This window comes from Hemicordylus capensis, chromosome 2, assembly GCF_027244095.1.
Source record: "Hemicordylus capensis ecotype Gifberg chromosome 2, rHemCap1.1.pri, whole genome shotgun sequence".
Taxonomy (NCBI): domain Eukaryota; kingdom Metazoa; phylum Chordata; class Lepidosauria; order Squamata; family Cordylidae; genus Hemicordylus; species Hemicordylus capensis.
In genome coordinates this window covers 411,188,635-411,213,874 of record NC_069658.1, presented here as the reverse complement: position 1 = coordinate 411,213,874, position 25,240 = coordinate 411,188,635, and the positions used below count along the sequence as shown (strand labels likewise).

The 25,240-nt window shown below is 44.1% G+C and overlaps 1 protein-coding gene across 9 annotated transcripts in view; it reads left to right on the top strand.

The window, feature by feature from the left end:
• CEP112 (centrosomal protein 112) overlaps positions 1–17,893 on the top strand; it is a 462,785-nt gene extending 444,892 nt beyond the window's left edge. For 7 of the 9 annotated variants that reach the window (XR_008315603.1, XR_008315601.1, XR_008315600.1 and 4 more), the window contains 4 exons: positions 12,633–12,734; positions 15,509–15,573; positions 15,672–15,819; positions 17,419–17,893. Coding sequence is in view for 2 of the 9 variants with exons in the window: in XM_053292958.1 (XP_053148933.1) it covers positions 12,633–12,734; positions 15,509–15,573; positions 17,419–17,422 (171 nt within the window). In the remaining 7 variants the exon portion in view is untranslated. Of the gene's footprint in view, positions 1–12,632; positions 12,735–15,508; positions 15,578–15,671; positions 15,820–17,418 lie in introns of those variants that run through there. The other 2 variants (XM_053292958.1, XM_053292959.1) reach the window with 2 other exon arrangements.
• Positions 17,894–25,240: the final 7,347 nt, after the last annotated feature.

Sequence of the window (25,240 nt, the reverse complement as noted above, 5' to 3'; positions counted from 1 at the left end):
TTGTATTGAGGAGCTACGTACTGCACTGTGGCCATGTTTAATGGTTTCTATTGAGAATTACTCCCTCAGTCATAAAGCAGGTGTCCTCAGTGCAGACACACTGAACACCAAAATGGGGGAAGTGACAGGGCTGGAGGAAATTCCTAGGGACAGGCAGGACCCCCAAGTGATGCAGGAAACTCCTCATTTACAAAAATACTCCACCCTGCCTCCCCAAAAGCTAGTGGGGATCAAGAGCTCTGAGCTGTGCCCTCATGCTGCCTGGAAAAGTCAGCAGCAGAGAGCAGTGCGCTGGCATGACCCCTCACATTTTAGATTTGGGAGTTAGACTGGTTTCCCTTCGTTCTGTGGCCTAAATGGGGGGAATTATGCTTGGAGAACATACTGCCTCAAACATACTTCTCTCACAAAGGAAACTTCTCTTGTGCAGTTTCAAAGACATGAGAATTGGCCAAAAAGAACACACACCATCATGGGCATATTCTCCAAGTCTAATGCCCCACGCGCCTGTAGGCTCATTTAACCTGCAAATGGGAGTTGCCTCATGTGTATGTTCTGTAAGTCCAATCCCGCCCCCCCCCCCCCCCCCCCCCGAATCCTTCAAAGCAGGGGTAGGCAGCCTTGGCTCTCCAGCGGTTGTTGGATTTCAACACCCATCATTATAATTGAACAAGTATAGAGTTATAGTCAAACAACTACTGGAGAACCAAGGTTGCCTTTCCCTGCTTTTAACTGTGTAGGGGGCCTCCCTTTCCCTAAAGGGGAAGAGCTGGTCTCAAAGAATTCACACCCTCCACCCCATAGTTTTATTTGAACGATAAGGGGAAATTCCCACATGCATGCATTTTCTAAATGCTCCCAGAATACTTCTAGATCCTTTAAACTAGTAAGAGGAATGCTCACCAGCAATTTAAAGGCCCATGGGGAAAATCAGATGTGCATCCAAATGCAGGTATTGTCTATTAATATCTTGCTTTCAGTAGGAAGCAGACTTGGATGTCCATCCAGTCCACATTCTATTGAAAGCTACATCTTCATTGGGATGTAATGGTAGAGTATGTAATGCCTTGGTCGGCTGTCCAGCAGCTTCGAAAACCACTCTTTTCAGAGGAGAAAGAAGAGCCGACAGACAGGAACAGAGAGTAGTCACAAACTTTGCCAGAAGTCAACACTGGGAATTCCACAAGATCAGGGGCAAACACGAATCGGGGTCAGACAACAACAAACAGGTCCAGATTTCTAGGTCAAGGTTGCTCACGTTAGGGCTGGTCACCACAGATGTTGTGACCAGCACAGACCCAGCTTTCAGACTGCTCTAAATAGACAGTGTGCTGAGAGGGGCTCTCTCACTGCAGCTGGACCTTGTCAGGGAGATGCAGCCGGGCCAGAGCTGGGACATCTATTCCTTCTGCCCAGCCTCTCCGACCTACAGCATTCCTCCCTCTGAGCCTGTATTCTGGCCAAACATCGCTGTTCAGGATCTGGGACAGGAACCTCAACTTTAGCGGCCTTGGAGGCTTCATCAGGAGCGGGGAGGGAAGGAGACAAAGGGGCCTGCAGGCCTGTCAGCTCTGGCTCTGGTGAGTCAACCAGAGTTTCAGCCTGTTCCCCCTGCTCTGGGTCTTCATCTGAGGATTCCTCCTCCACGACCCCCATGGGAGTCATCACAAAGTGTGCCTTCGAGTTGGTGTCAACTCCTGGCAACCACAGAGCCCTGTGGTTGTCTTTGATAGAATACAGGAGGGATTTACCATTGCCATCTCCTGCGCAGTATGATATGATGCCTTTCAGCATCTTCCTATTTCACTGCTGCCCAATATAGGTGTTTCCCATCATCTGGGAAACATACCAGCAGGGATTCGAACTGGCAAACTCTGGCTTGTACATCCAGGGGCTATTCTCACAATCGGGGAAAATCGGGCTAGGAAAGCCTAGCCCGATTTTTCCCGATCATGGGAACCACCGGGCTCGGCTGCGAGCCTGGTGGTTCCTAGGCAGGTAACCCGCCTAAGTGCCCCTGCCCTTAGCCCAGGTTTGCGGAATGAGCACTCCGCAAAACTGGGCTCCCTGATCGTGAGTAGCCATGGTGCGGCTCCGTGCTGTGGCTACTCGTGAGTAAACCCCCGACCAGAAGGCAAAAAGCCGCCTCCTGGCTCCGGGGGTCTCCCCAGTATACCCTGCGCACTTGCGCAGGGCATACTGGGGCTTCCGGGGGCCGCGCAGCCCCCAAGCTCCCCAGCCCCCACCGGCTCCATCATGGAGCCACCAATTGTGTGGGCGGCCGATCCATCCGCCCAGGGCTCTCTCCCCGCTCACCCAGAGAAACCGGGTCTCACGGATCGTGAGACCCGGCTCCCAGTTTATTTCCATGGCTGGAGACCCAGCAAATGCCATATGGCTAGAATGCTGTTTCTTCCTGCAAATATCCTTAGTTGGATTAAATATCCTTAGTTGGACTGGGCAAAAGAGCCTGGGTAGAGAGTGAGGATAAAAGGAGGGAAGATGTTATCCTCTTTGCCCTATCTGTTCTTCTTTTGGGAGTGGGATGTAACAAAGAAAAAGACAGGAGCAGAATAAGTGGTAAAAAAAGTATGTTTGCAAGCCTGCACATATCTCTCTATCAATTTATCAGTGCATTAGCAGGGTTGACGATAAAATTTGCTTGACATAATTATATTAAGATGTGAGTTAACTTGCATTCATATTTTTGAAATCCATAATTAAGATCGCTCATTGCCTTCGGTAGTAGAACATAACTGAATAGAGTTATGCCTGAAATTGTAGCACACAACTAAAAACAATTTCTCCACTCATGAAATTAAAAGGAGAAAAAGAACAAATTTAATTTAATTAGGAAATGTTAGCAAACGTTCACTTTAAACTTTACGTTGAAAAGCCTGTTCCAAAGATTATTGTAATCAACAGGAATCTGACATTGAGCTTTAGATCCATCTTTAAATAATACTACTTTGTTGACAAAGATGCATTGATGAATGAATTCTCTTTAGATCTGATTGAAGAAGCTTTATAGTGATTTGTTCAGGAGCTTGTTAAAAATCTGAAATGTCAGGATAGTGATAGATGAGAGAGTTTGTCACAGAGGAAGGAAAACAGATCAGATGAGACTGTACTTGTGCAGAACCAGAAACACTATAAAATATTGGAAACAAAGTTTTGAACAATATCAGGCTTATAGGGAAGTTTTGAACTACATCAGACATCAGGTTCTTCATCAGGCTTAGGTGTCCAGAGCAAAAAAAAAAAAAAAAGCACCAATGTGGTCAGGCAACAATCGATCTGATCATGTTTATCTTTTTTGCTCTAAATATCTAAGCCTGATGAAGAACGGGTCACTTGAAAGCACTTTTCCAGTATTCCTGTAGATTAATTCAGACCATAGATGACTTAAGGTCTGAGGCCTGTAACTGGCAGGCTAAAATGTTTCTTTCCCTTCCCTTCTAATGATTATCCAGCAAGTATATTCTTGCTCACAGACCACCTTAAGTGGCGCAGTGGGGAAATGCTTAACTAACAAGCCGAAGATTGCCGGTTCGAATCCCCACTGGTATTATATACCGGGCAGCAGCAATATAGGAAGATGCTGAAAGGCACCATCTCATATTGCGCGGGAGGAGGCAATGGTAAACCCCTCCTGTATTTTACCAAATAAAACCACAGGGCTCTGTGGGCACCAGGAGTCGAAATTGACTTGACGGCACACTTTACCTTAACCTTATATTCCTGCTCAGAAGCAGTGCAGAATTATATAGAAAAGGATGGTGCCTTTGGAGACCAACTAGAGCCTATTGTTTCTGCCGGGAAGCAGTTGGCCTGATTAGCAATTGTCCTGTCATCTTAATGGCTTTGTATTTCCATGATATTCATTCTCACCTCTGTGGAAAAGGCCACATACTCTTGGGGAAAACCCCCGAAAGTTTTTCTAAATGAAGTCTGAACTGATTGATAATCTCATAGAATGTTGCATCTTACATAGGTATTCTTAAGGTCACTGGAGCTTCTATTCATGTCACTTCCCGAAGCCTGATATTGTTCAAAACTTTGTTTCCAATATTTTATAGAGCTTGTATTCTATGGAGGTTCTATTTGTGTCCCCAAATAAGCCTCCATTTGCTGTTGTTTCTTCTCCAAGAGAAAGGTTTTGCTTTCATTCAAGTGTATACTTTTAAATCATAATTGGGGAGAAAAATAGCAAGCCAAATCTTTTGGCTTAGCAGCTATTTAATATGATTGGGAAATGAGCTGTGAGAAAGCATTAAAGAGTGACTTGTGGGTTTGGTTTGGTTTGGTTTGAAAAACATTTCTGAGGATACTTCTTCAACATATAAAGTTGGGTATTGTCAGGTCATTAGCTATTCTGGCTTCATTACTCAGCTGAAGGAAACTAATAGAACTGGAAGGAAATCCTGCAATATCCCACATGCAAACGAATGACCAAATCCAAGAGCAAAACATCACAGACAATAAGACCTTTCTTGTAACTCTCTTATATGTTTAAAAAGGGATACTTTTTCATCAAAAGCTGCTGCTTCATCTTTGCTATGAGGAGGATGGGACAAAAAACAGTATGTGGGCCAGACTTGGCAAAAAGAACAGATTCAGTGCTGAATGAATTAACAGGGAGGGAGGCATGAGTAGGAGCAGGAAGTGACTGTACACGGGCTGAGTGAGACTGTTCCTACAGGAATACGTTCAATTTGGGAGTCTGCATTCTGGGGGCAGGGGGGCGGGTTGAGAAAAGAGCATTCAAATAAGAAACACTGCACACAAACTTCCTTGGCACAATTTTGTAGCCACAATTTAAGATTGAGATCTGATAGAGGTCACATTGGAAGAAGGCTCCTGGCGCGATTTACACTGTGCCCCCTGCTGGCTAGCTCTTGCTTTTCATAAATAACTAAATTTACCAGAAAAAGAATTTTGAAAAGGGATGGGTCAATCAGAGGCCCCATTCAGACGTAGCATCAAACCAGGGATAAATGAAGCTGCGGTTAATCTGTTAAGCCAAGAATCATGCCACAGATTATTGACTAGCTGTGGTTTGGCAAAGTCTGGCTTCTGGGCAGAGGAACCCCTCCCTCTGCCTAGTCTGCCCAGGCTGCATCCCAGCAAGCTCCATTCCGCTCGCATCGCCAGACTGTGGTCAAGGTGTAAGCACATCAGTAAAGTGGAAACTATTGACTATGATGTCAGAGGAGGCATGCTTAGTGCAACTGTACCTTTTGGCAGGGCAAAGACATTTTAACCCTTTCCTCACACCACTGGCACCACTGCCTAGCTACACAGTCATGCACAAGCACAGTTATTGATACCCCAGGATGGCAAGGGCCACTTCTAGATGGCAATGGGGTCTTAGGGGAGAGACGCAGAACAGTAACTGAGAAATTGGGATGGGGGGGCAAGTGGGAGAAGGGACGGTCCACCAGAAAAATGGATGCCATGTTGTATCTGCGCAGCTGCTCCCAGTGCCTAGGGAGGATCTCATGCTAATTAATTGCAGCTGTTGTTCCTGGAAACTATTACCTGCCTCGAAAGACAGCACCTGGCAAAGCCATGTGATCGCCACCTTTGGTCAGGAGGAGTGACCTACATTTTATGCATCCAAACTTAAAGAGAAGGGGGAATTGATGCATGTAATTTAGAATAGCTGCATTTAAAAGGGCAGTTGTGAAGACTTCCCTTGGTAGTGATTGCAGTGCAAAGCTTATACCCTCGCCATTGGATGGAAACCTACAACCAGCAAGTGGATTCTCCCTAGTGGGCAATTGGCTTGCCATGTTGGAAGCAAACATCCAGACAACTGGCTTGTTGCTTTTTGCTTTGAAAATCCCTGCATATCCTTGTGGGGTCCTCTTTTAATCTGCCTGCGGAAAGTTAAACTGTCTTCCCTAATTGGGGAGGAAGGGGCTTGAGGGCCCCTCCCTTTCCAGACCTAGCCCAGGAAATTTTCCTTTCCTGACCTAGGCCAGGTTAATGCTTAATCTGCCTGACCAGTCTAAACCAGTCCTCAGCTGCTTCCTCAGATACCTAGCTCACAAGGGACTCTTATCAACTGAGTCGTCTGTCTGAGAGCTCCAAGAAGCTGCTTAGCTGTTAAAAACCTTTAACTTACCAAAACTCAGAAAGAAAAAGAAAATATTCTGGTAAACCTAGAAGTTCCAGTAGTTACTGCTGCCACCAAGCACTCTGGACTTTCAGAGAACTGGATCATTGGATTGAGTGGTTTAGTCCAGGTTCCCTCTGTAGCTGGGTAATGGGGAAAATCCAAAAATCTGCCCCCTCCTTTTACTAATAGGGAAGAATAAACCCAATTTTTCTCCCAGGCATCCACCTGCACGTGGAGTTGATTGTTAATTTGGCCAAGCTGTGTTTGAGATGTGAGATGTGTTTGCACCAAAGGGCTCCCCACCCCCACCACTCCTGCTGGGTTAATAATTCAACTCTTGGAGGCTTGTAAAAAATAAAGAACAGAGGGGAAAGACTTTTTTTGGTAAAATTTCCACAGACTAGTTCCATCTGAGGCTTTTAGCTTTTTAGATACACTTAAAAGTTTTAACTTGGTTACAGGAATGTTTCAATACACCTTGCTGGCTCTAAGGCACTAGTATTCCCTATCAGGTGTGGGCATGTGTCTGCACCCATGAGCTTTTTGAAGTGTACACAGTAAATTTTAGCTTGTGCAGAGATTGACTCGGGATGGCCACACTCTGAATGCATGAGTGCACATCCTGCCTTGATACTGCCACCCAGAACAACACTTGTTCCGCACACAGAAGCTAAGAATTAGAGGGAACACTGCTCTCCATATCCACTTCAAAAATACAGATAATGCTCAGCCATGCAAAGCACTTCACATAATGCTGCACAATCAGACAACATATTCAACACACTTTTACCAAAATGGCTTCCTGAGCAGCTGCACTAGATCAGGTGTTGGGTCACTGAAAGGGTTCCTTTTCTTCTCCTTCTTTAATTGGAAACTGTCACAACGTTTTCCATAGGAATTCTGAGTAGAGGTTCTGCATGACAGGCAACGCACCAAGGGGTGTGTTGAAGGGTGCTCACACAATCCAAGCCTCAATCCCTTTTGGCACTAAGCGTATCAAAACCCAACCACCCTCTTCTTCGGAGCAAGCCAGGCTGTACCCATTAAATCCCTCAGAACTTTTGCCTGTCAAATGGTGCTGCTCTGATTCCTCTCTGCCGGAACAAGGATGGCGCTGCTCCCCTCTCTTGCTCCTGCTTCTGTCTGCTGCTGCACTCCTGTGCCTGAGGGGCTGGCAAATCTGGATGGCCCAGCAGCAGGACATCCCCCCTCAACTAACAGACGTTGTGCAGGCCACTATGACCTGTGGAAGCAGCTCCTCCTCCATATCCAGCAAGGTATAGAGGGCACACCAGCGGGATTTCAGCCTCCGAAAGTCCACTCCACGGCCATCCTTAGGCTGCTCTGGCGAAGTTCTTCTCCATGGCGCTCCAAGGTGCATGGTAGGCACCTTCTGGCAAGCATTTGAAGCAGTAGGCAAATTTATCCCCTTTGTGTGGGGCAGAGACCCCACCCCAATCCATGGGCAGAAGCAGGCGGTTGCAGCACCTTGCCACTTGATCCCCTTTGTATGCCCACCGACACCCCCCCCCCACATGGGTAAGTATCCTGTTAAAACATTTGGCCAGTCTCTATCCTTTGAATGCGACAAAAACCACACCAGCAACTAAGCTGCAAGTAAAGCTCCTTAGATAGTGCAGCAGGTGCACTTTCTGCATGTGATAAAAGAGTCACACACACACACACACACACACACACACACATATTCTGTAATATAAACCAGAGGCAGTGTGCCATTTTAAAATAGTGCTTATTGATTGAAAACATTTTTAAAAAAAGTTTTGCATCCCTGCAGCAAAACTCCCAGCCATAGGGGTGCTTGAAAAAACAGCAATTTTTGCATGGAAACAGAAATTTATGTATGTGTATTTTTTATTTAAAATAGTTATACCCCACCTTTCCAGTACACTACAGCTCGGGGCAGCTCACAGCATCAACAAGACAGATACAATGCAAAGCAAAAGATTAAGAAAGTTTAACAAGTTAAAAGACCAGGCTAAAACCACATTTAAAATTACAAACTTTAAAGTTTCAAATTCAGAGTTATTAATAAAAAGCTAAAGACTGAGAAATAAAAAACTTACCAGGTATAGGCAGCAGATAAAACATTAAAAAGCCTCTTTTAAAAACACTCTGAGGGGGGAGTATGGCGATACTCTTTAGGTAGGGTGTTTCAAAGCCAAGGGGCCAAAACCAAAAAGGCCCTGTCTCTAGTCCCTGCCAGCTGGATCTCTTTTAGTGGCAGGGCTATGATCAGGGCCTGAGGGAGAGCTCTGGCAGATTCATGTGGGCAAATGCAGTCTGACAGGTACCCTGGCCCCAAGATGTGTAGGGCTTTAAATGCCAAGACCAGCACCTTGAATCTAGCCTGGAAGCAGACCAGTAACCCATGAAGCTGCTGCAGGATGGGTGTGACACTCATGAAGCAACCTGCACCCAAGTGCAACAACCACACACAGCGATGGCTTAAAGAACAGAAGTGCATTCGTGCATAAAAATGGAGCTTTTAAGTCATGGTGCAAAGAACTTGGAGTAAGCATTTTTTCAGAAACTGCTACTCTGCATGTGTGCCTTAATCCTCATCCAAGACTGAAGAAGAATCAGGGGAATGTTTGGTACCACCATCACTCCAACATTGTCCTTTCCCCTTCCTGCAACCTAGGCAGGAATATGGGTGTGCACCCTTGCCTTTCTGCAAAGGCAAGTCCCCCGTCCCCCCCGGGCATATGCGGGTGGCCACAGCATGCTTTGTATGACACATGTGTGTTGCTTTTGCAGCCGTGCTTGGGATTTGGGGCAGTGGGTGCTGCAGCTCTCAAACCGGCGGGTGGGAGGTGCATACTGTATTGGCTGCTGATTTGTGAGCCCAGAGGGTCCTTGCTCCACCTTTGTATACATGAATGGTGCCTGCATAGGCTGCAGAAGTGCCAACATATAAAGTGCCTGCATGAGCACCTATGGCTGGTACAGTTGCTGCTGATGGGGAGGATGAGCTGGTGCCTGCATGGCCAATCGCACAATTGACTCAGCCATCCTCTTGAGGTAAGCCATGTAGCGTTCAAATCACCTCTCTGCTGTGGCAGCAGAATGCTCCATAGCCCTAACCACTTCCTGCACTGCGTGCTCTGAGACCGCCAAGGAGTTCCTCCTTTCATCTGCCTGCCTCAGGTCTTCAGTGTAGTCCAGTTCTCGGAGGAGGGTGCATGTGGCCGGCAAACTCTTTGCATTCTGGGCCACGAGATCCCTTGCAAGCAATCCACATGCCTCCTGCTTCTCAGTTGTGCTGCATGCTCCACATGGAGAGCAGCCTTCTGGGTGCAGGCCCTTGTTCTAGAGCTGCAGGATGAGTGGGCACATCCAGGGGCGAAACGAGGGGAGAGGAGGCCACTTGGAGTGAGGGAGATAAGGAAGAATATAAGGAGAGGGTGGAGCTAGGGGGTCCTCAGAAGCCGGGAGGCCCAGGTTCTTTGAATCCATCTGCTCAGCTATAGCTATGCCCCTGGGCACATCCTCCTATGGCAGTGGTTCCTCTTGGGGGACATAACCTGGTGAACCTGGAGGGAGAATTGTGAAACAGGAATAAGAACACTGTTGTTAAGAACCATAGCTTGAACTTGTTTTAAAGTTCTTTGCAAGCAGCATATGAAGCGTGTTTGGAGGAATGCCTCCATAGACCGCATGGTTATTCTTAAGGGATAGATAAGAATCTCTAGGAGCTGCAGAAAGTGTTTGCATCTTCTCCCTCTTTCTGCTTCACATGACGTCTGTGAACCATATACTTCCTAAAGGTGCCATTGGTTAGAATGGCAGCTGGAATCGTTTTTCACATGTTTTTTACATTTACTGGCACTCTGAAACTCAAGTTCTCTGTTCTAAAAGTTGTTCCCTGGGTCCTAAGGGGAGGCCTGGGAGAACTGGGTTCCATCAACATTGCTGGAGCAAAACTCCCATCATCCCCAAGGGCAAAAACCTGTGGCCAGGGCTGATGGGACCCCTGTGTCAACAACTTCTACTGGGCCAAGGGCCCAGGCCTGTCCCAAGTTGGTACCAGGGCCTATAATTTGCACATCATTGCATCTGTTATTAATTGTAACAATGAATGCAAGAGTAGTTTGTGACCAAGATGGATGGTGTGCTATGGTGCTCCTGAGAGCCTATGAAGTACAGTGCAAACTGAAGTAACTGTCCCTGGGCATCCACAAATAGCACATGCACAGGTGCATTACAACTCTCTGCCTTCCTGGGAAGCTTCAGTAACAGCAGCAGCAGTTTCACAAGTGTGCTTCACAGGAAGGGGAGGCCTGTGTTAACTGGCTTGCCACCCCTGAGCAACTTGCAACCTCTGAGGCCCGAGCCTATAATATTGACATAGTTGCATGCTGAGCCATGGTTGCTGTGGAACTGTCTGGACAGGCAGAGGAACATAAGCACATAGGAAGCTGCCTACTACAGAGTCACACCATTGGTCCATCTAGCTCAGTATTGTCTACACAGTGGCTTCTCCGGGGTTACAGGCAGGAGTCTCTCCCAGGCTTATCTTGGAGATGCCAGGGAGGGAACTTGGAAGCTTCTGTCTTCCCAGAGCAGCTCCATCCCCTAAAGGGAATCTCTTACAATGCTCACACATGTAGTCTCCCATTCAAATGCAAACCTGGGTGGACCTGCTTAGCAAAGGGGACAAGTCATGCTTGCTACCACAAGACCAGGTGGTGGCTGATGAGTCAGTGGCTGACATAGCTCCCTGTTCAAGGGGCTTGCTGCTCCTTGGCATGCTGGTCAGTGGTGACATCTGGCTTGCCCTTGGCCCTTCTGTGGGATAGGGTGTCCACTCCCAGCCATGCTCCCAGGCATTTTGTCCCCCGATCCAGGAGAACTGATGCCCACTGGTCATAGTGAGGCATGATCCTTGGCTCCACTCCTGCCATTTTGTTGTGGGTGGTACCTCCTTGAATTTCTTCTTCAGAAACTGCAGTATTTCCTTGCACTGTGATCCAGTGCGTTGAAAGCCCCTCTGTGCCATCTGCCTAGAAATATAGTTGGAGGTGGTCACATTCCTGAACTTTGATGGTGAAGCCATCATGGAACACTGAGACTGCATGGTTGGTGGCAGTTTTCCAAGTAGATGGTTACAGGAGCAGGGCATGGGGCACTATTCTGGTCTTTTCACGTGAGGGAAAAGGAGGAGGGATGGTGGCGACTGCCTCATACATGCAAATCCAGCAGTTTGGGGTGTGGGCATCAACCACATTCATGCAAAGCAAGCAATGTGGAATACAGGTGGAAAGAGGTGTGAGTGGAAACCATCCACATTAGAATAAAGATGCACACAAGCCCTTATTACACTGGATGGATGGAGGAACTGAGGGTGATTGAAATGTGTGTGGTCAGAAATGTGTCCATTTATTGCACAAAGCACTGCAGTGATGAATTGTTGGAAACCTCCTCTGTTGTCTCTGTCTTGTCCTCCCATCCTTCTTTTTATTATTTATTTATTTGTTTGTTTGTTTGTTTGTTTGTTTGTTTGTTTGTTTGTTTTTGCTCAAGTGTGGCTCTGTCCCTTTAAATGATAAACTCTAGGGACATGGCATCCCTGTTGCCAAGGAGACAGCAGAGGGCAGAGCATCAGCTCCAAGAGGCGGTCAGTGAGAAATGCTGCCACCCTAGACCTCTCTATGGTGGTGGGAGGAGCTTGCACTCAAAACCCAGGTTAGAGCAGCAACAGAATTGGATGACACCGTGGTGCCTTGAAACCAGTGTTCCCTCTAACAGGGATTCCCAGATGTTATTGACTACAACTCCCATAATCCCTAAGTAAAAGTCATTTCAGCGGAGGATTCTGGGAGTTGTAAACATCTGGGAATCCCTGTTCGAGGGAACACTGCTTGGAAGCTCAGGTTTCAGCCGTGAAAGTCACTACCAACTGAGGGTTCAAATTCAGGTTTGGAAGCGAAACAGAGGCAGGTGGAGTAATGGAAGCAGCTTCACTCATTCAGACGATCACAAACTCCATCCTCTGGCATGCTTACCTCTGGTCTGTTATGTCCAAACTGGGCCATAAATTAATCATGAAAAGCAAGACCTGGCCAACAGGAGGTACAGCTTAAATTGCACCAGGAGCCTTCTTCTAACGTAAACTCTTTGTCAGATTCCAGAAGAAAAGACTGCAGCAATCTGCGGCAGGGTCTGGATTCTCTATAAGCTCTCAGTTTGTATTTATTCCCAAGCTTTGTTTGTAGTGTCTTTTAATGCTGTCTAGAAACCTCTCAGATTGTTTAGATAATCAGAAAGATGAAGAGGTGAGTATTTAATACAGAACGGGAATCCTAAGGGATTCCTCAGTTTAGCGCAATTCAGCATAATTGTTTTCATGTATGTCCACATCCCACTGCATATAGATATCCTGACCTTGGCGTGCAAACTGGGGAAAGTAGCTTGTGACAGCTCCTATCTAACCTTAGTTAGGTCATCTTCTCTTTGCTATGTAAATTCTCTCTATCCTCTGTCTCAGATTACTTCTATACGGCAAGAATATGAAACCAAACTTAAAGGTCTGATGCCCACATCTGTGAGACAAGAACTTGAAGACACAATTCTATCACTAAAATCTCAGGTAAAATCTTAATATTCGCTTGTTTATAAGCCTAGAACTGTAGCACCCTGGAGGTTTGATCTGCTCAAAAGTTTGATATAATAGATATAATGGCCTGCAGATGTCAAGAATGATGTTCCACCACCATCTGTGCCCAGTCCTAGTTTCTGTTTTCTTAGCAGTCAAATATCAGCCTGTTTTTCACCCACAATGACTGATAATTGGTGTAGTGGCTAGAGTGCTTGACTAGGACCGGGGAGACCCGAGTTCAAATCCCCATTCAGCCATGAAACTAGCTGGGTGACTCTGGGCCAGTCACTTCTCTCTCAGCCTAACCTACTTCACAGGGTTGTTGTGAGGAGAAACCTAAGTATGTAGTCCACTGCTCTGGGCTCCTTGGAGGAAGAGCGGGATATAAAATGTTAAATAAATGTGTTCTTAAATCATTGACTAATAGAACATTTAGGTAAGCCTTTGCCCCCTTTCAAAAAATAAATCATGCATGCTTTTCTGCAGTGTGACAAAGTAATAGGGCGAGGTATAGTTGTATGTATCAAAAGGAAAAGAAGTAAAAATACACTGGTAGCACCGGAGAACGGTGCCTGTAGACTCTGGTTACCTCTGCCTGTTTGGGTGAGTAAGGCAGAGCACGGGGATTGCACTCTGCACAGGGTAGGACCCTGGGCTACTGTTCAGTGGTAGAGTGGCAATGTGCAGTCCTTCGCTGTGTCTACATCACGCCTTCCAGTACTGTGATGTTCTAATTGCTATTGGAGCAGGAGCTTTTGGGAGTCATTTGTGAATTACTTGGAGTAACTTGAAATACTTTCCTGCTCTTACATTCCTTCAATGCCAAAGGTTGTCAGAGTGAGATCAAGAGGTTACTTTGATATTTGTTAAGTGAGTTTCGACTTTATGAAACCTTCAGTAAATATTTTCTTTTGCCACAGATGTATCTGGTTTAATAATGGTTTTGAGGTAGCTTTTGTAAAGCTCTTTGATTATGTTCTTATAACTGCTTATAATTTCTGACACATGGACACTGGATGAAATTTTGCTCATTTTAGAGACTAGAGGGAAACGTTCAGGGAAACGTTTCACTGAAACTCTGATTAGAATATGTAAGAGTACAGTTGCAATAGAAAAATGCTACATATGGGATATCTCCCTTGATAGTGGTGTCCTTTAATGGAGATAAAGTGTCATTCCAGGAATTGAAGTTCTCGTTCACATGGGAAGGAGGGAGGCAATTTTATATTTTTAAAAACTCCTTTCCTGCTGAAGCCCCGTTCCCCTACCCCACCCCCATGCCACAAGCTGTTCCAAAAGGTTCCCCAGCACTCAGGAGCAAACTTAGGAAGGAGTCAGGGTTGCAGAAGAACAGGCAATTGGCAACAATCACGTGCACACCCTGCTCGCACAAATGAAACTTCTGGTCACAGAACACTACCTTAGAATACAGTCTAATGACATCTCCAAAAGACAATTCTGTGTTTGTTCTGGCTAATAGTGACAGAAGCTTTATAGTTCCTTTTGCCACTCCTGTTGTTAGTGATAAGGGATTCCCATTGGCAGTGTTCAGCTAGCCTTGAGCCAGTGTTTTCTTAACAGAGGGGCTCAGGATTTACCTAGAGACCTATTTCTAGTGAAGCACAAGTATGGCTTGCCTGGTAATTATGCCTAGTACGAAACACTCCATTGAGGACAACTGAAAAATTCTCGTCTCCCAGTGAAGAGAGTTTTCTGTGGGGGTTGATTTAATGAAATCTGATTTCCACCTGCAGGGCTTCTGCTAGCACGCACAGCATTTCAAAGGAGGAAAAGTCACTCCAGACTTCTAAAAGTGGGTGTTAACTCCGAAAAGCATAGCTGGCAGCTGCCTGTGCAGTGAAATACAGTAGCCAGCCCCAGACTGTTCAGTAAGCAGAGCTCTCTTCTGAAGCGCAGGTGTCCTCTTCTTTGAAAATTGTTGAAATTCCTGCTTCAAAAAACATCAGACAGAAAGAGCAGTGGAATTCTTGCACCTGTCAGGGTTATTAATTGTTCCAGAGGAATGAGAGGGCTTGGCTGGGTAAAAGTACCAACCAAGCAGCATTAACAATGAACAAATAGGAAACATTAACTTCTCAAACAAAGCTTTGCTTATGTTTAAAATATGTTGGCCTCCTCCTCCTCCTCCTCTCTTCCAAGCCTTTCAGTATATTCTTTGTGTGCTGCCCTAGTATGGCACTCATGCACTGTTATAGAAATGTTTATAACTTACCTCCAATAAAGACATTCTGGGCACTTCTTTAAAAACAAAAACCACCATTTAAAGCAAAGTGATTCTTAACACTGAAATTGTAGAACATGAAATTTGCATGCCCATGCTTAGAACCTGATCACCTTTTAAAACATTTTTAAGGCTTATGTTTCTTTTTAATGTCTTAATTTACTTGTATCTATTCAAGGTGTTGCATAAATAAAGGGGGTGTGTGTGTGTGTGTGTGTGTGTGTGTGTGTGTGTGTGTGTGTGTGTGAGAGAGAGAGAGAGAGAGAGAGAGAGAGAGAGAGAGAGAGAGAGAGAGAGAGAGAACATGGGTCAGTACTGGGAAAGTGTTTAGACTGCTTCGCTTGCCAATAAACACAGCATCAGAGGCAGTGAGGACTTCCTATAGATAACTGAAATAGGTAATAGGGCAATTTGTTTAATTTCAAGAATGAATGAATGAATGGGTCTGAGAGCACCACTAGGCCTGCTCATTGGTCTTTTATATACCAGCAGCTCCTTGGTCTTAACAGCTGTCTTTTCCTAGGTAAATTTTCTGCAAAAAAGAGCATCCATCCTTCAAGAGGAATTGAACACATATCGTACCAGAAGGTAAGCAGATCTCGCCTACTTCACGGAATGGTGAAGTGTAATGGGGGGAAACTCGAGTGTGATGGCAGTTCAGAAGCAGCTCGCTTTGCAATCAACAGTAAACCTTTGAGAAGTCAACCCACCTCCCAGCACCTCCGTGCTTAGTCAGTGCTATGAGAACAAGATCAGAGCACTTGCAGGTGCTTTGCAAGCCTGGGCCTTGCCTCAGCATTCATGACGAGACGGTGGCTCAACACATCGCTGCAGGTATGTGGAGGTGCCGCCGCCTTTTAAGATAAAGGAGGGTGATGCAATTTGTAATATTATAGATCATATCTTCAAAGCATCGGATCTTCACCCACTTGAGCTTTACTTAGACATTTGCCCCATTGCCAGTAAATGGCCACAGATGTTGCAACAGCAACACAAAGACACTCTGTGCCCTTAGAACAGTGATTCATATGGTTGACTGAGTCCAAAGGACCTTCCGAGTGATGTCCCTGAGCATTTTCACACTCATAGATACTCTCCATTTCTGCAGGGCAACAGGATATGCAAACACTGTTTTAATTGGAAGTTTGCGTAAGATGCAAATGTAGAGAGAAAATAGGAATATATCCCACTTTCAACATGCTGTTCCCTAGATTTTTGATACTTAAATGTAACACTGATAGCAATGATGGGAAGTTAATGTATGAGCAAGATTCTGCCTTGCATCTTGGACACCCAGGACTTGGGGAATGAAGGGACAGAGGGTTTGAAAATGTCTTCGCAGTCTACTAGCAGCACACATGAAACAGCTTGTCCACATACATCATCTTATAAGATCTCACCACACATGGAAAACAAGAGTAGATCCACTGTCTTTCAGGCATAGAGGCCTGCACAGGGGTCCCACTGAACTTGGGTCATGAATCCTGTGCAATGGGCAGGCTGTATCTCCAAGTCTGTTTCTATAATAAATAAAGGATCTATAAGATTCTATAATAATGGATTCAGTGGCAATGCACTATAGACAGCTAGTTTGTCCTCTCAGATTGACTACACATCAGTGCATAGGCAAATGTATTCACATCAAAATACAGCATACAGCCCTAGTTGCTTATCTCTATATATAATCCTCCTGGGTGCGCCTTTAGAATGTGCATCCCGGCACCCAGCTGATTGGCTGGGCGGCAGAGGCGCCTGATAGGCTGAGGTGGCAGGAGCTCACATGTGACAGAAGGCTGTTGAGCTGCTGCCAGGGGAAACGGCGGCGGCCGTGGTGAGGAGGCAGCTGCGGCCTGTGCAGCCACTGGGGTCAGGAGGTGGCCGGGCCGCCAGGAAGAGGAGGCGGCGGCAGGAGGCAGAAGAAACTGCGAACGGTGGGGGGAGAGAAGTGGGCTGGGTGAGCATCAGAGATGCCCGCTGGAAGACAGGGAGAAGGGGCTGAAGGGGGGAGGGAGAGTCAAACTAAGGGCACAGAAGCTATGCACCCGGTCAGCTAGTATTAGCTGAAGTCCAAAGGAGTGCACAAAAAGCTTTCCATACATGCATGATAGGTTGATTTTCCCTTCTGCTGCAGCCCTTAATATTGTGTTAAATGCCATGCTGGAGGGGATTGGCTTTTCAGGGCTATGGGCTGCTGGGAGAAGGGAGGCCTCAGGATGCCAAGTGAACACATGGCCCTTTGGATTCTGCCCAGAGGTTTTGTGCAGAGAGATTTCTCAATCATACCCACAGTGCTGTATTCAGAATTGATCCGTGAAGCCCTTTAGAACACTGCCTGTCAGTATAAGTCCAGTGTAGTTGGGGATGCTGATCCCAGGGAGGGTGAAGCGTGTTGCCAATAGACATAATGGCTGATGAGAGCATCTTCTTTTTCAGGTAACCACTGGAGCAGATTGATTTGCTAAAGTGTCCAATGGACTTCTTTCAACAGGTTTGAAGATTTGGATCTTCTGAACTAATCTGAGAGATCAGTGGTGGTTTTGTTAAAAGCAGACAATGTAATTAAGTTCAGGAAAGCACATCCCTCATTCATAACAGTATTTTAAGTTACCACTTATTTGAATTATTTTATCATTATATTTCAGATATTTATCCTTTTGATATATTCAATATTTGTGTGTGCCAATATGCTTATTGAAAAGCTTAATTTTTGCTTGCTCATAATTACTTTTGTTATTGGCTTCTTGATGCAGTTTTGTTCACTTTTACATATGCTCAAAATCACGTCCTTATAATCATCATCATCATCATCATCATCATCATCATTATTATATTGTCCAGAATATTTTAAAAAAACATGACATTGTTTTCCTGTTCACATGTTACACAATATTAAAGTATCTTTTGTACATTTTTGTTTCCACATTATTTTGAGCATCAATGACATATCATGTGCCACATAAGAGCCTACAAAAATTCTATATAATGTTTCTCACTGAGAAATCCTCTTACCATGGTGTATTTGGTAAGAAGGACTTTTATGACTATGGAGACATGATAACTAGTAGGGCTGTGCTTTGGAGGGTTCAGAGCCAAATAAGATGCACCAATCCTTTGGAACCATTTGGAGGTGGCTGCTCCAGTGCAGCCATCTCTTCAGAGTACTGTACACTAGGCCTGTGCAGATTTGGATTAGAAAATTAAGATTTTATCCAAAATGGCACAAAATCGGTAACATTTGAATCCGACGACACCCCCCCCCAATCAGATCCATAAAGTCAGCATTAATTCTGAAACATTGACATTAATTTCATAAATAGTTAAGAATTTTGGAACTCGCAAAATTCTTCTGCAACGTGTTTTGCAGGATTGTCACCCAGGGTTCAATAAAGTGGCTAAAATCATCTTTTTTAGTGCATTTTTCATGTTTTTTGTGGGGAGTGAAGCTTGAGAAAAATGCAAACGTTTAAAAACCCAATGCTTTTAGCTTGTGTTTCTTTAAATATAAAGAGAGAGGTCTGATGGGAGTGGTTTCAGAGGGAGAAGACTCTTGAGTGGCAGAGGGTAGTGGCCAACCAAGAAGCATTTCATCAAATGGCCTGTGCAAAGTCAGATCGGAAGTGTCAGAATTCATGCAAAATGTGCAAAATCGGTTTTTAAAATCTGACATTTCTAATCTGACATTGACTTTCCAATATCAAATTGGAAATATCCAATATGATGTCGGAAAGTCAGAATTCAGGAGAGGAGCCAAGATGGAGACTGAACCTGTTTTAAAGCCTCAGTCTTAAATAACTATTTTTTTTCCTGAGAAGCTCTTAATATTTAAAAAGAATCTTAACTGCCTATGTGGGAGACTCCTGGCAGCCCATTTGTGGTGATTATCCATCTTTCAGAAGAGCAGAAAGTGGATAAGAGACTGTTATTCTCCAGAAATGCCAGTGCCTTGGGGGAGCTCAGGCCTTGGCAAAGTGGCACAATCCAAACTACCAAGGCAGTGAGAGCTATCTTAGCCCTTTATATCACCTACTATAGGAAGTAAACACAACCGGATGAATTCTGGGTCCCCAAGTTCCCCACAAATGATAAAATCTGCCAAGCAGCTTAAAATAGATGAATTTAACCCTCTTAAGGAAGATGAAAGAGACTTTTTTACAATTCCCACATGTACTAGATATGCTGCCCTTGAGACAGATTATCTCCTCTCCTCAGAGAGGCCAGTTTCATCAGCTGATGACCCAATATAACAAGGAGTAACATTAAAGTCTGATGATCAGGAGCCTTTAATGGATAAATAGTTAGCATTGGAAGAGTGCAGAAATTAGAGCAACAGTCCACTTTTCCCAAGGACTTCATAGCAAAGTAGTGGTTGTTGACAGCAAAAATGGTGATAGCAATTTTGAAGAAATCACTTCCATTAATACCGTAGGAAGGTGGACCTATTAATAACATCTTTTGAAAATTTTATTCAGAAGTACTTGGCAAAGACAGTGTAACCCAATCATCATTGTCTTGTTTCAGTGAGGCAGCAGACTAAGATAAGCAACAAAAAAAACTGGCTGTGACCTTGGATTTTGGCCAGCCTGCCGCTGGAGCTGGAAGAGCTGTAGTTACAAACTGTACATAGGAAGCTGCCATATACTGAGTCAGGCCATTGGTCTATCTAGCTCAGTATTGTCTTCACAGACTCACAGTGTCTCCTCCAAGGCTGCAGGCAGCAATCTCTCTCAGCCCTATCTTGGAGAAGCCCGGGAGGGAACTTGAAACCTTCTGCTCTTCCCAGAGCGCCTCCATCCCCTGAGGAGAATATCTTCCAGTGCTCACATTTCTAGTCTCCCATTCATATGCAACCAGGGCAGACCCTGCTTAGTTAAGGGGACAAGTCATGCTTGCTACCACAAGACCAGCTCTCCTCTAACTGGACATTGCAGTTAAATCAGGTTATGCTTTGTATGTCTGAATAATATTAACAGAAATGGTTGAAACTCTCACAGAGAAATAATTTCTTCCTGGAGCCAGCTCTTGAGATGTGAGCCTCGATTTATTGATTTCGTTGCCACCAATTGGCTACCTAGCCTTCCAGCAGCTAAGAGAGTTTTGCTAACCTTTAATCAACCCACTATTCCACATTATTATTATTATTATTTATTTACACAGTCAGACAGGTGTTATTGACTGGTTTGTTTTATCCAGACATCGAGTCCTTCCCAAGGATCTGGGATAGCTGAATTTTATTATCAATGTTGTTGCTGTTGTTATAGATATCATCTCAGAATATAGGCTGTTCCCAGTAAAGTTGCTTTTTGTAATTGGCTGATGGTGATTTCTGTGGCCCCTATGGTGTTGAGGTGCTCTTCAAGGTCTTTTGGAATTGCACCTAGGGCACAAATTACCACTGGGATTATATTGGTCTTCTTCTGCCATAGCCTTTCAATTTCAATTTGTAGATCTTTGTATTTTGTGATTTTTTTCTATTTCTTTTTCTTCTATTCTGCTATCCCCTGGTATTGCTATGTCAATTATTTTAACTTGTTTTTCTTTCTTCTCGACTACAGTTATATCTGGTGTATTGTGTGGCAGATGTTTGTCTGTTGGTAGTCGGAAGTCCCATAATATTTTTGCATCTTCATTTTCTACCACTTTTTCAATTTTATGGTCCCACCAATGTTTGGCTACAGGTAGCGTGTATTTTTTGCAGATGTTCCAGTGTATCATCCCTGCTACCTTGTCATGCCTTTGTTTGTAGTCAGTCTGTGCAATCTTTTTACAACAGCTGATTAGGTGGTCCACTGTCTCATCTGCTTTTTTACAAAGGCGGCACTTGCTGTTTGTTGTTGATTTTTCTACTTTTGCTCTTATTGCATTTGTTCTTAGTGCCTGTTCTTGTGCAGCCAATATTAGACCCTCTGTTTCTTTCTTCAAGCTGCCATTCTTAAGCCATTGCCAGGTCCTTGTGATGTTTGATTTTCCACTTATATTGTGCAAATATTGACCATGCAGTGGTTTATTTTTCCATTTTTCTGCTCGGTTCTTGATTTGTTCTTTCTTGTAGGCCTGCTTTGTTTGATTGGTGTTGAATAGTTTCTCATTATCGACCATTTGAAGTGCATCTTCTTTACTGTCCTTGATATATTCTTCAAGGCCTCTTTTCTCCTCCTCTACTGTTTGATGGACTTGCAGCATTCCTCTTCCACCTGAGCTGCGAGGGAGGTATAGACTATCGACATCACTACTGGGGTGCAGAGCATGATTGATGGTCATGATTTTCCTGGTCTTACGATCTAGCGTCTCTAGCTCTGCCTGGGTCCAGTCTATTATTCCTGCAGTGTATCTGATAACAGGTATAGCCCAGGTGTTTATGGCTTGTATGGTGTTCCTGCCATTAAGTTTGGACTTGAGGATTTTTCGAACTCTCCTGATGTATTCACTTCCTATTTTTCTTTTAACTTCAGCGTGTGCAATGTTATCAGCCTGGAGTATGCCCAAGTATTTGTAATATTCTTTCTCTTCCAGGTTCTTGATGTTGCTTCCATTGGGCAGTTCTATTCCTTCTGTTTTTCTTATTTTTTTCTCTGTTCATTATTAATGCAGCACACTTGTCTAGTCCAAACTCCATTGCTATATCGCTACTGAATATATGGACAGTGTTTAGCAGTAATTCGATTTCTGACTGGGACTTTCCATACAACTTCAGATCATCCATGTACAGCAGATGGTTGATTTGACTTGATGTTTTAGATGTTTGGTATCCGAGGCCTGTTTTTTTTAGTATTTGTGAAAGTGGAGTCATGGCGATTACAAACAACAGAGGGGATAGTGAGTCCCCTTGGAAAATACCTCTTCTAATGCTAACCTGTCCAAGTGTCTCGCCATTGATTGTTAACTGTGTACTCCACATGCTCATTGCTTTTTTTATAAATATCTGAATGTTTTTGCTGACACCAGTTGTTTCTAAACATTTTAGTATCCATGTGTGAGGCAATGAGTCGAAGGCTTTCTTGTAGTCAATCCATGCAACACTTAGATTGGTTTTTCTTCTCTTGCCATTTTCTAAAATCTTTTTGTCAATCAGCAGCTGGTCTTTTGTGCCTCTGGTGTTGGGGCAATTTCCTTTCTGTTCAACTGGAAGCTGTTTGTTAGTTAATAAGTGTTGCATTACTTCATCTGCTATTATTCCATTTAATAATTTGAACATGGTTGGCAGGCAGGTTATCTAATTACTTGGAACTGCACCTTTTGCTGGGTCTTTCATTTTTATTATTATTACTAATAATAATAATTTGATTTCTATACCGCCCTTCCAAAGATGGCTCAGGGTGGTTTACACAGAGAAATAACAAACAAATAAGATGGAACCCTGTCCCCAAAGGGCTCACAATCTAAAAAGAAACTTACCAGCAACAGTCACTGGAGGTACTGTGCTGGGGGTGGATAGGGCCAGTTACTCTCCCCCTGCTAAATAAAGAGAATCACCATATTAAAAGGTGCATCTTTGCCAAGTTAGCAGGGGTCAACATACACTATTAAAGATGAAATCCTTCTTTTATGCATTCTAAATCACACCTGTCTGAGTATTCCATGACACAACTAAGGCCACTGTTCCATCAAGCCAGCTCAAATCCAATACCTCTGACTATAGATAAGCAGTCTGGCATGGACTCTTTTGCCATTTCTAATTAACCTTTTCAGAGCCTAGAGAAGAACAACATACAAAGAAATCAGCTCTGGCCCACAGCCCCAAAAAAGGACTTGAATGTTTCAATGGAGGAACGTCTGATTGATTATTTTAGAATATTGCCAAGAAATGTACAGGATGAGATTATAGGCAGACTATAATACACTGGCTTCCATACGCCTTTTCACTGAACCACTCTCAGCATGTCTCTCTTCTAAAGAGAATTACAGTCAAAAGTGTGTTATTGATGGCCTACTGTCGATACAAGAACCAAGTGACTCTCTTCTCCACTCAGAACTTTGAGTTTATTTCACTCAACAGCTTCTCAGCCCACAAGATGGATTTGGTTCAACTAGCTGAACGAGAGAGACTATTAACCATATAGTAGCAAGTGCCAAAGCCACCTAATGACACAGTGGGGAAATAACTAGCCTAGGGAGCAAGAGGTTGCTGGTTCAAATCCCTGCAGGTATGTTTCCCAGACTATGGGAAACACCTATATCAGACAGCAGCGATATAGGAAGATACTGAAAGGCATCATCTCATACTGCGTGGGAGATGGCAATGGTAAACCGCTCCTATATTCTACCAAAGAAAACAACATGGCTCTGTGGTCGCCAGGAGTCGACACCAACTTGAGGACAAAACTTTACAGCAAGTGCCAAAGAGCTGAAAAACCTGGTACGATGGAACTCTCCATTTCTCCCAAAAGTTGAAGATAGGCTACCAATGTGTCCTGATGTAGAAAGAGGCACTTGCATGGAAGACCCCAACTTGCTAGTAGTTTCAAACTCTACAAATTGCCTGTCAAAAGACCCTAGTTCCATAAAAGTGATCTCTTGGATTTCAGTGCTAGGGCTGGCCAGAATATAAATAGCTTTATTTAAAAGACACTGACTTTTATTTATTTAAAAGACACCCATGGTAACTTACCTGGACTTCCTTAGATAATTTGTTGAATAAGTATGGGGTTTCCCTCCTGAATCTGACTTTCAGATCTTGACTTTACAGTCTTCATGGTACTGACCATGATAACTTGCATGGAGTTAAGTGCTAACAGTGCCAGTGTCATAGGTTACATTTTGGTATCTCTGACATTCCTTCCACAGTTCATTATTTTGACATACATATTTGATCAGGGAATAACCATCTGCTCTTGTTCATTGCCTTTTCTGCATGTACCATGCCCCCCTTGGTAACATTCTATAAATTAGAGGGCCTTATCCAAGGTAAACAGTGCCTTAAATGGAGTAGTGCTCTTAATGAGAAGATCACAACTATGTTGAACTCTCAACAGCTACTGAAACAGAGGCAATTTGCAATACTATACAGCTCAGACATTTATGATGATTATTTAAAAAAAATATTTCTGTAATGAACCCCCCTTTGACCACAGCAAATCAAACTCAGAGCAGCCATACAAGGAAGAGCTGGTTTGACCAGGAATGCAGGCTTAAGAGACAAGCCTTGAAATAACACCAAACAAGAGTTAAGGTGGAAAGATCAGTTCCACTCTCAATACATGTAGTTTTTGAAAGTTAAGAAACTCTCCTATTATAAAGATCAATGGAGAGAGCTGGGTCTCTGTATAATACAGAAAAATGATAGGTTGTTTTGGGAATTGGTGGCAACTGGTATTCAGTCTAATTCCAACTCAGATGCACATATCCTAGCTGAGTCCTGGTTTTAATACTTCTCAGCCATCTATGCTGGCACTCAGAAGGACAACTTAAGAATACCCAGTTCCTGAATCTGGCCTTGTTCCAGAGTGGCCTGCAATCACAACACTAGAGTGCAAGCACTTTTTGGGCACCTTGACTCTGGAGAAAGCCCCTGGAGATGACATGGTACCTCCTGAGGTACTTAAATAAAATGCCCACTGGTGGACTCTCATTTTCGTGAGGCTTTTCTCATCGGTGTGCAGAATGAGTTTTGTTCTGGGTGGCAGACTGGCAGTATCAAGGCAGTGTGTACACGTGCATTCAGAGTAGGACCTTCCTGATTCAATCTGAGTGGGATCTAAAATTAACTGAGTGGACATAAAAAACATGAGTGCGTGCACACATGTGCATGCCTTAGAGGGAACACTGGCAGATATGACAAAATTGTTTCACCCAGAGCAGGCAGCCTACCATAGGGGTCACAGCACAATAGATCACTGTATCAGCTTGAAGGCCTTAATCCAGAAATACGCTAACAGTCATTTTAAAAAACAACAACACACCTTTATGTTACATTTATTGACCTTTCATTAGCTTTTGACTCTATTGATAGATCTAGACTGTGGGGAAAGGAGGACTGACATTGACAGGCAGCTTCTCAGGTTACTGATTTAACCTGCACTCTGATCTCAAGGCCAGGGTGAGAGTGGGCCAACAAGGATTGCACTATCTGACCCCATTTTATTAAACAGAGGAGTCAAACAGGGCTGTCTCTTGGCCCCCTTTTTATTTAATTTTTATATCAATGACAGGCCATGGAATCTCAGAAATTCTTCTCCTCCTCACTTAATGGGCACTGACTCGATCTTGATGTACACTGATTATATGGCACTTCTATCTTGTGTTGAGATCCGGCTTAGAA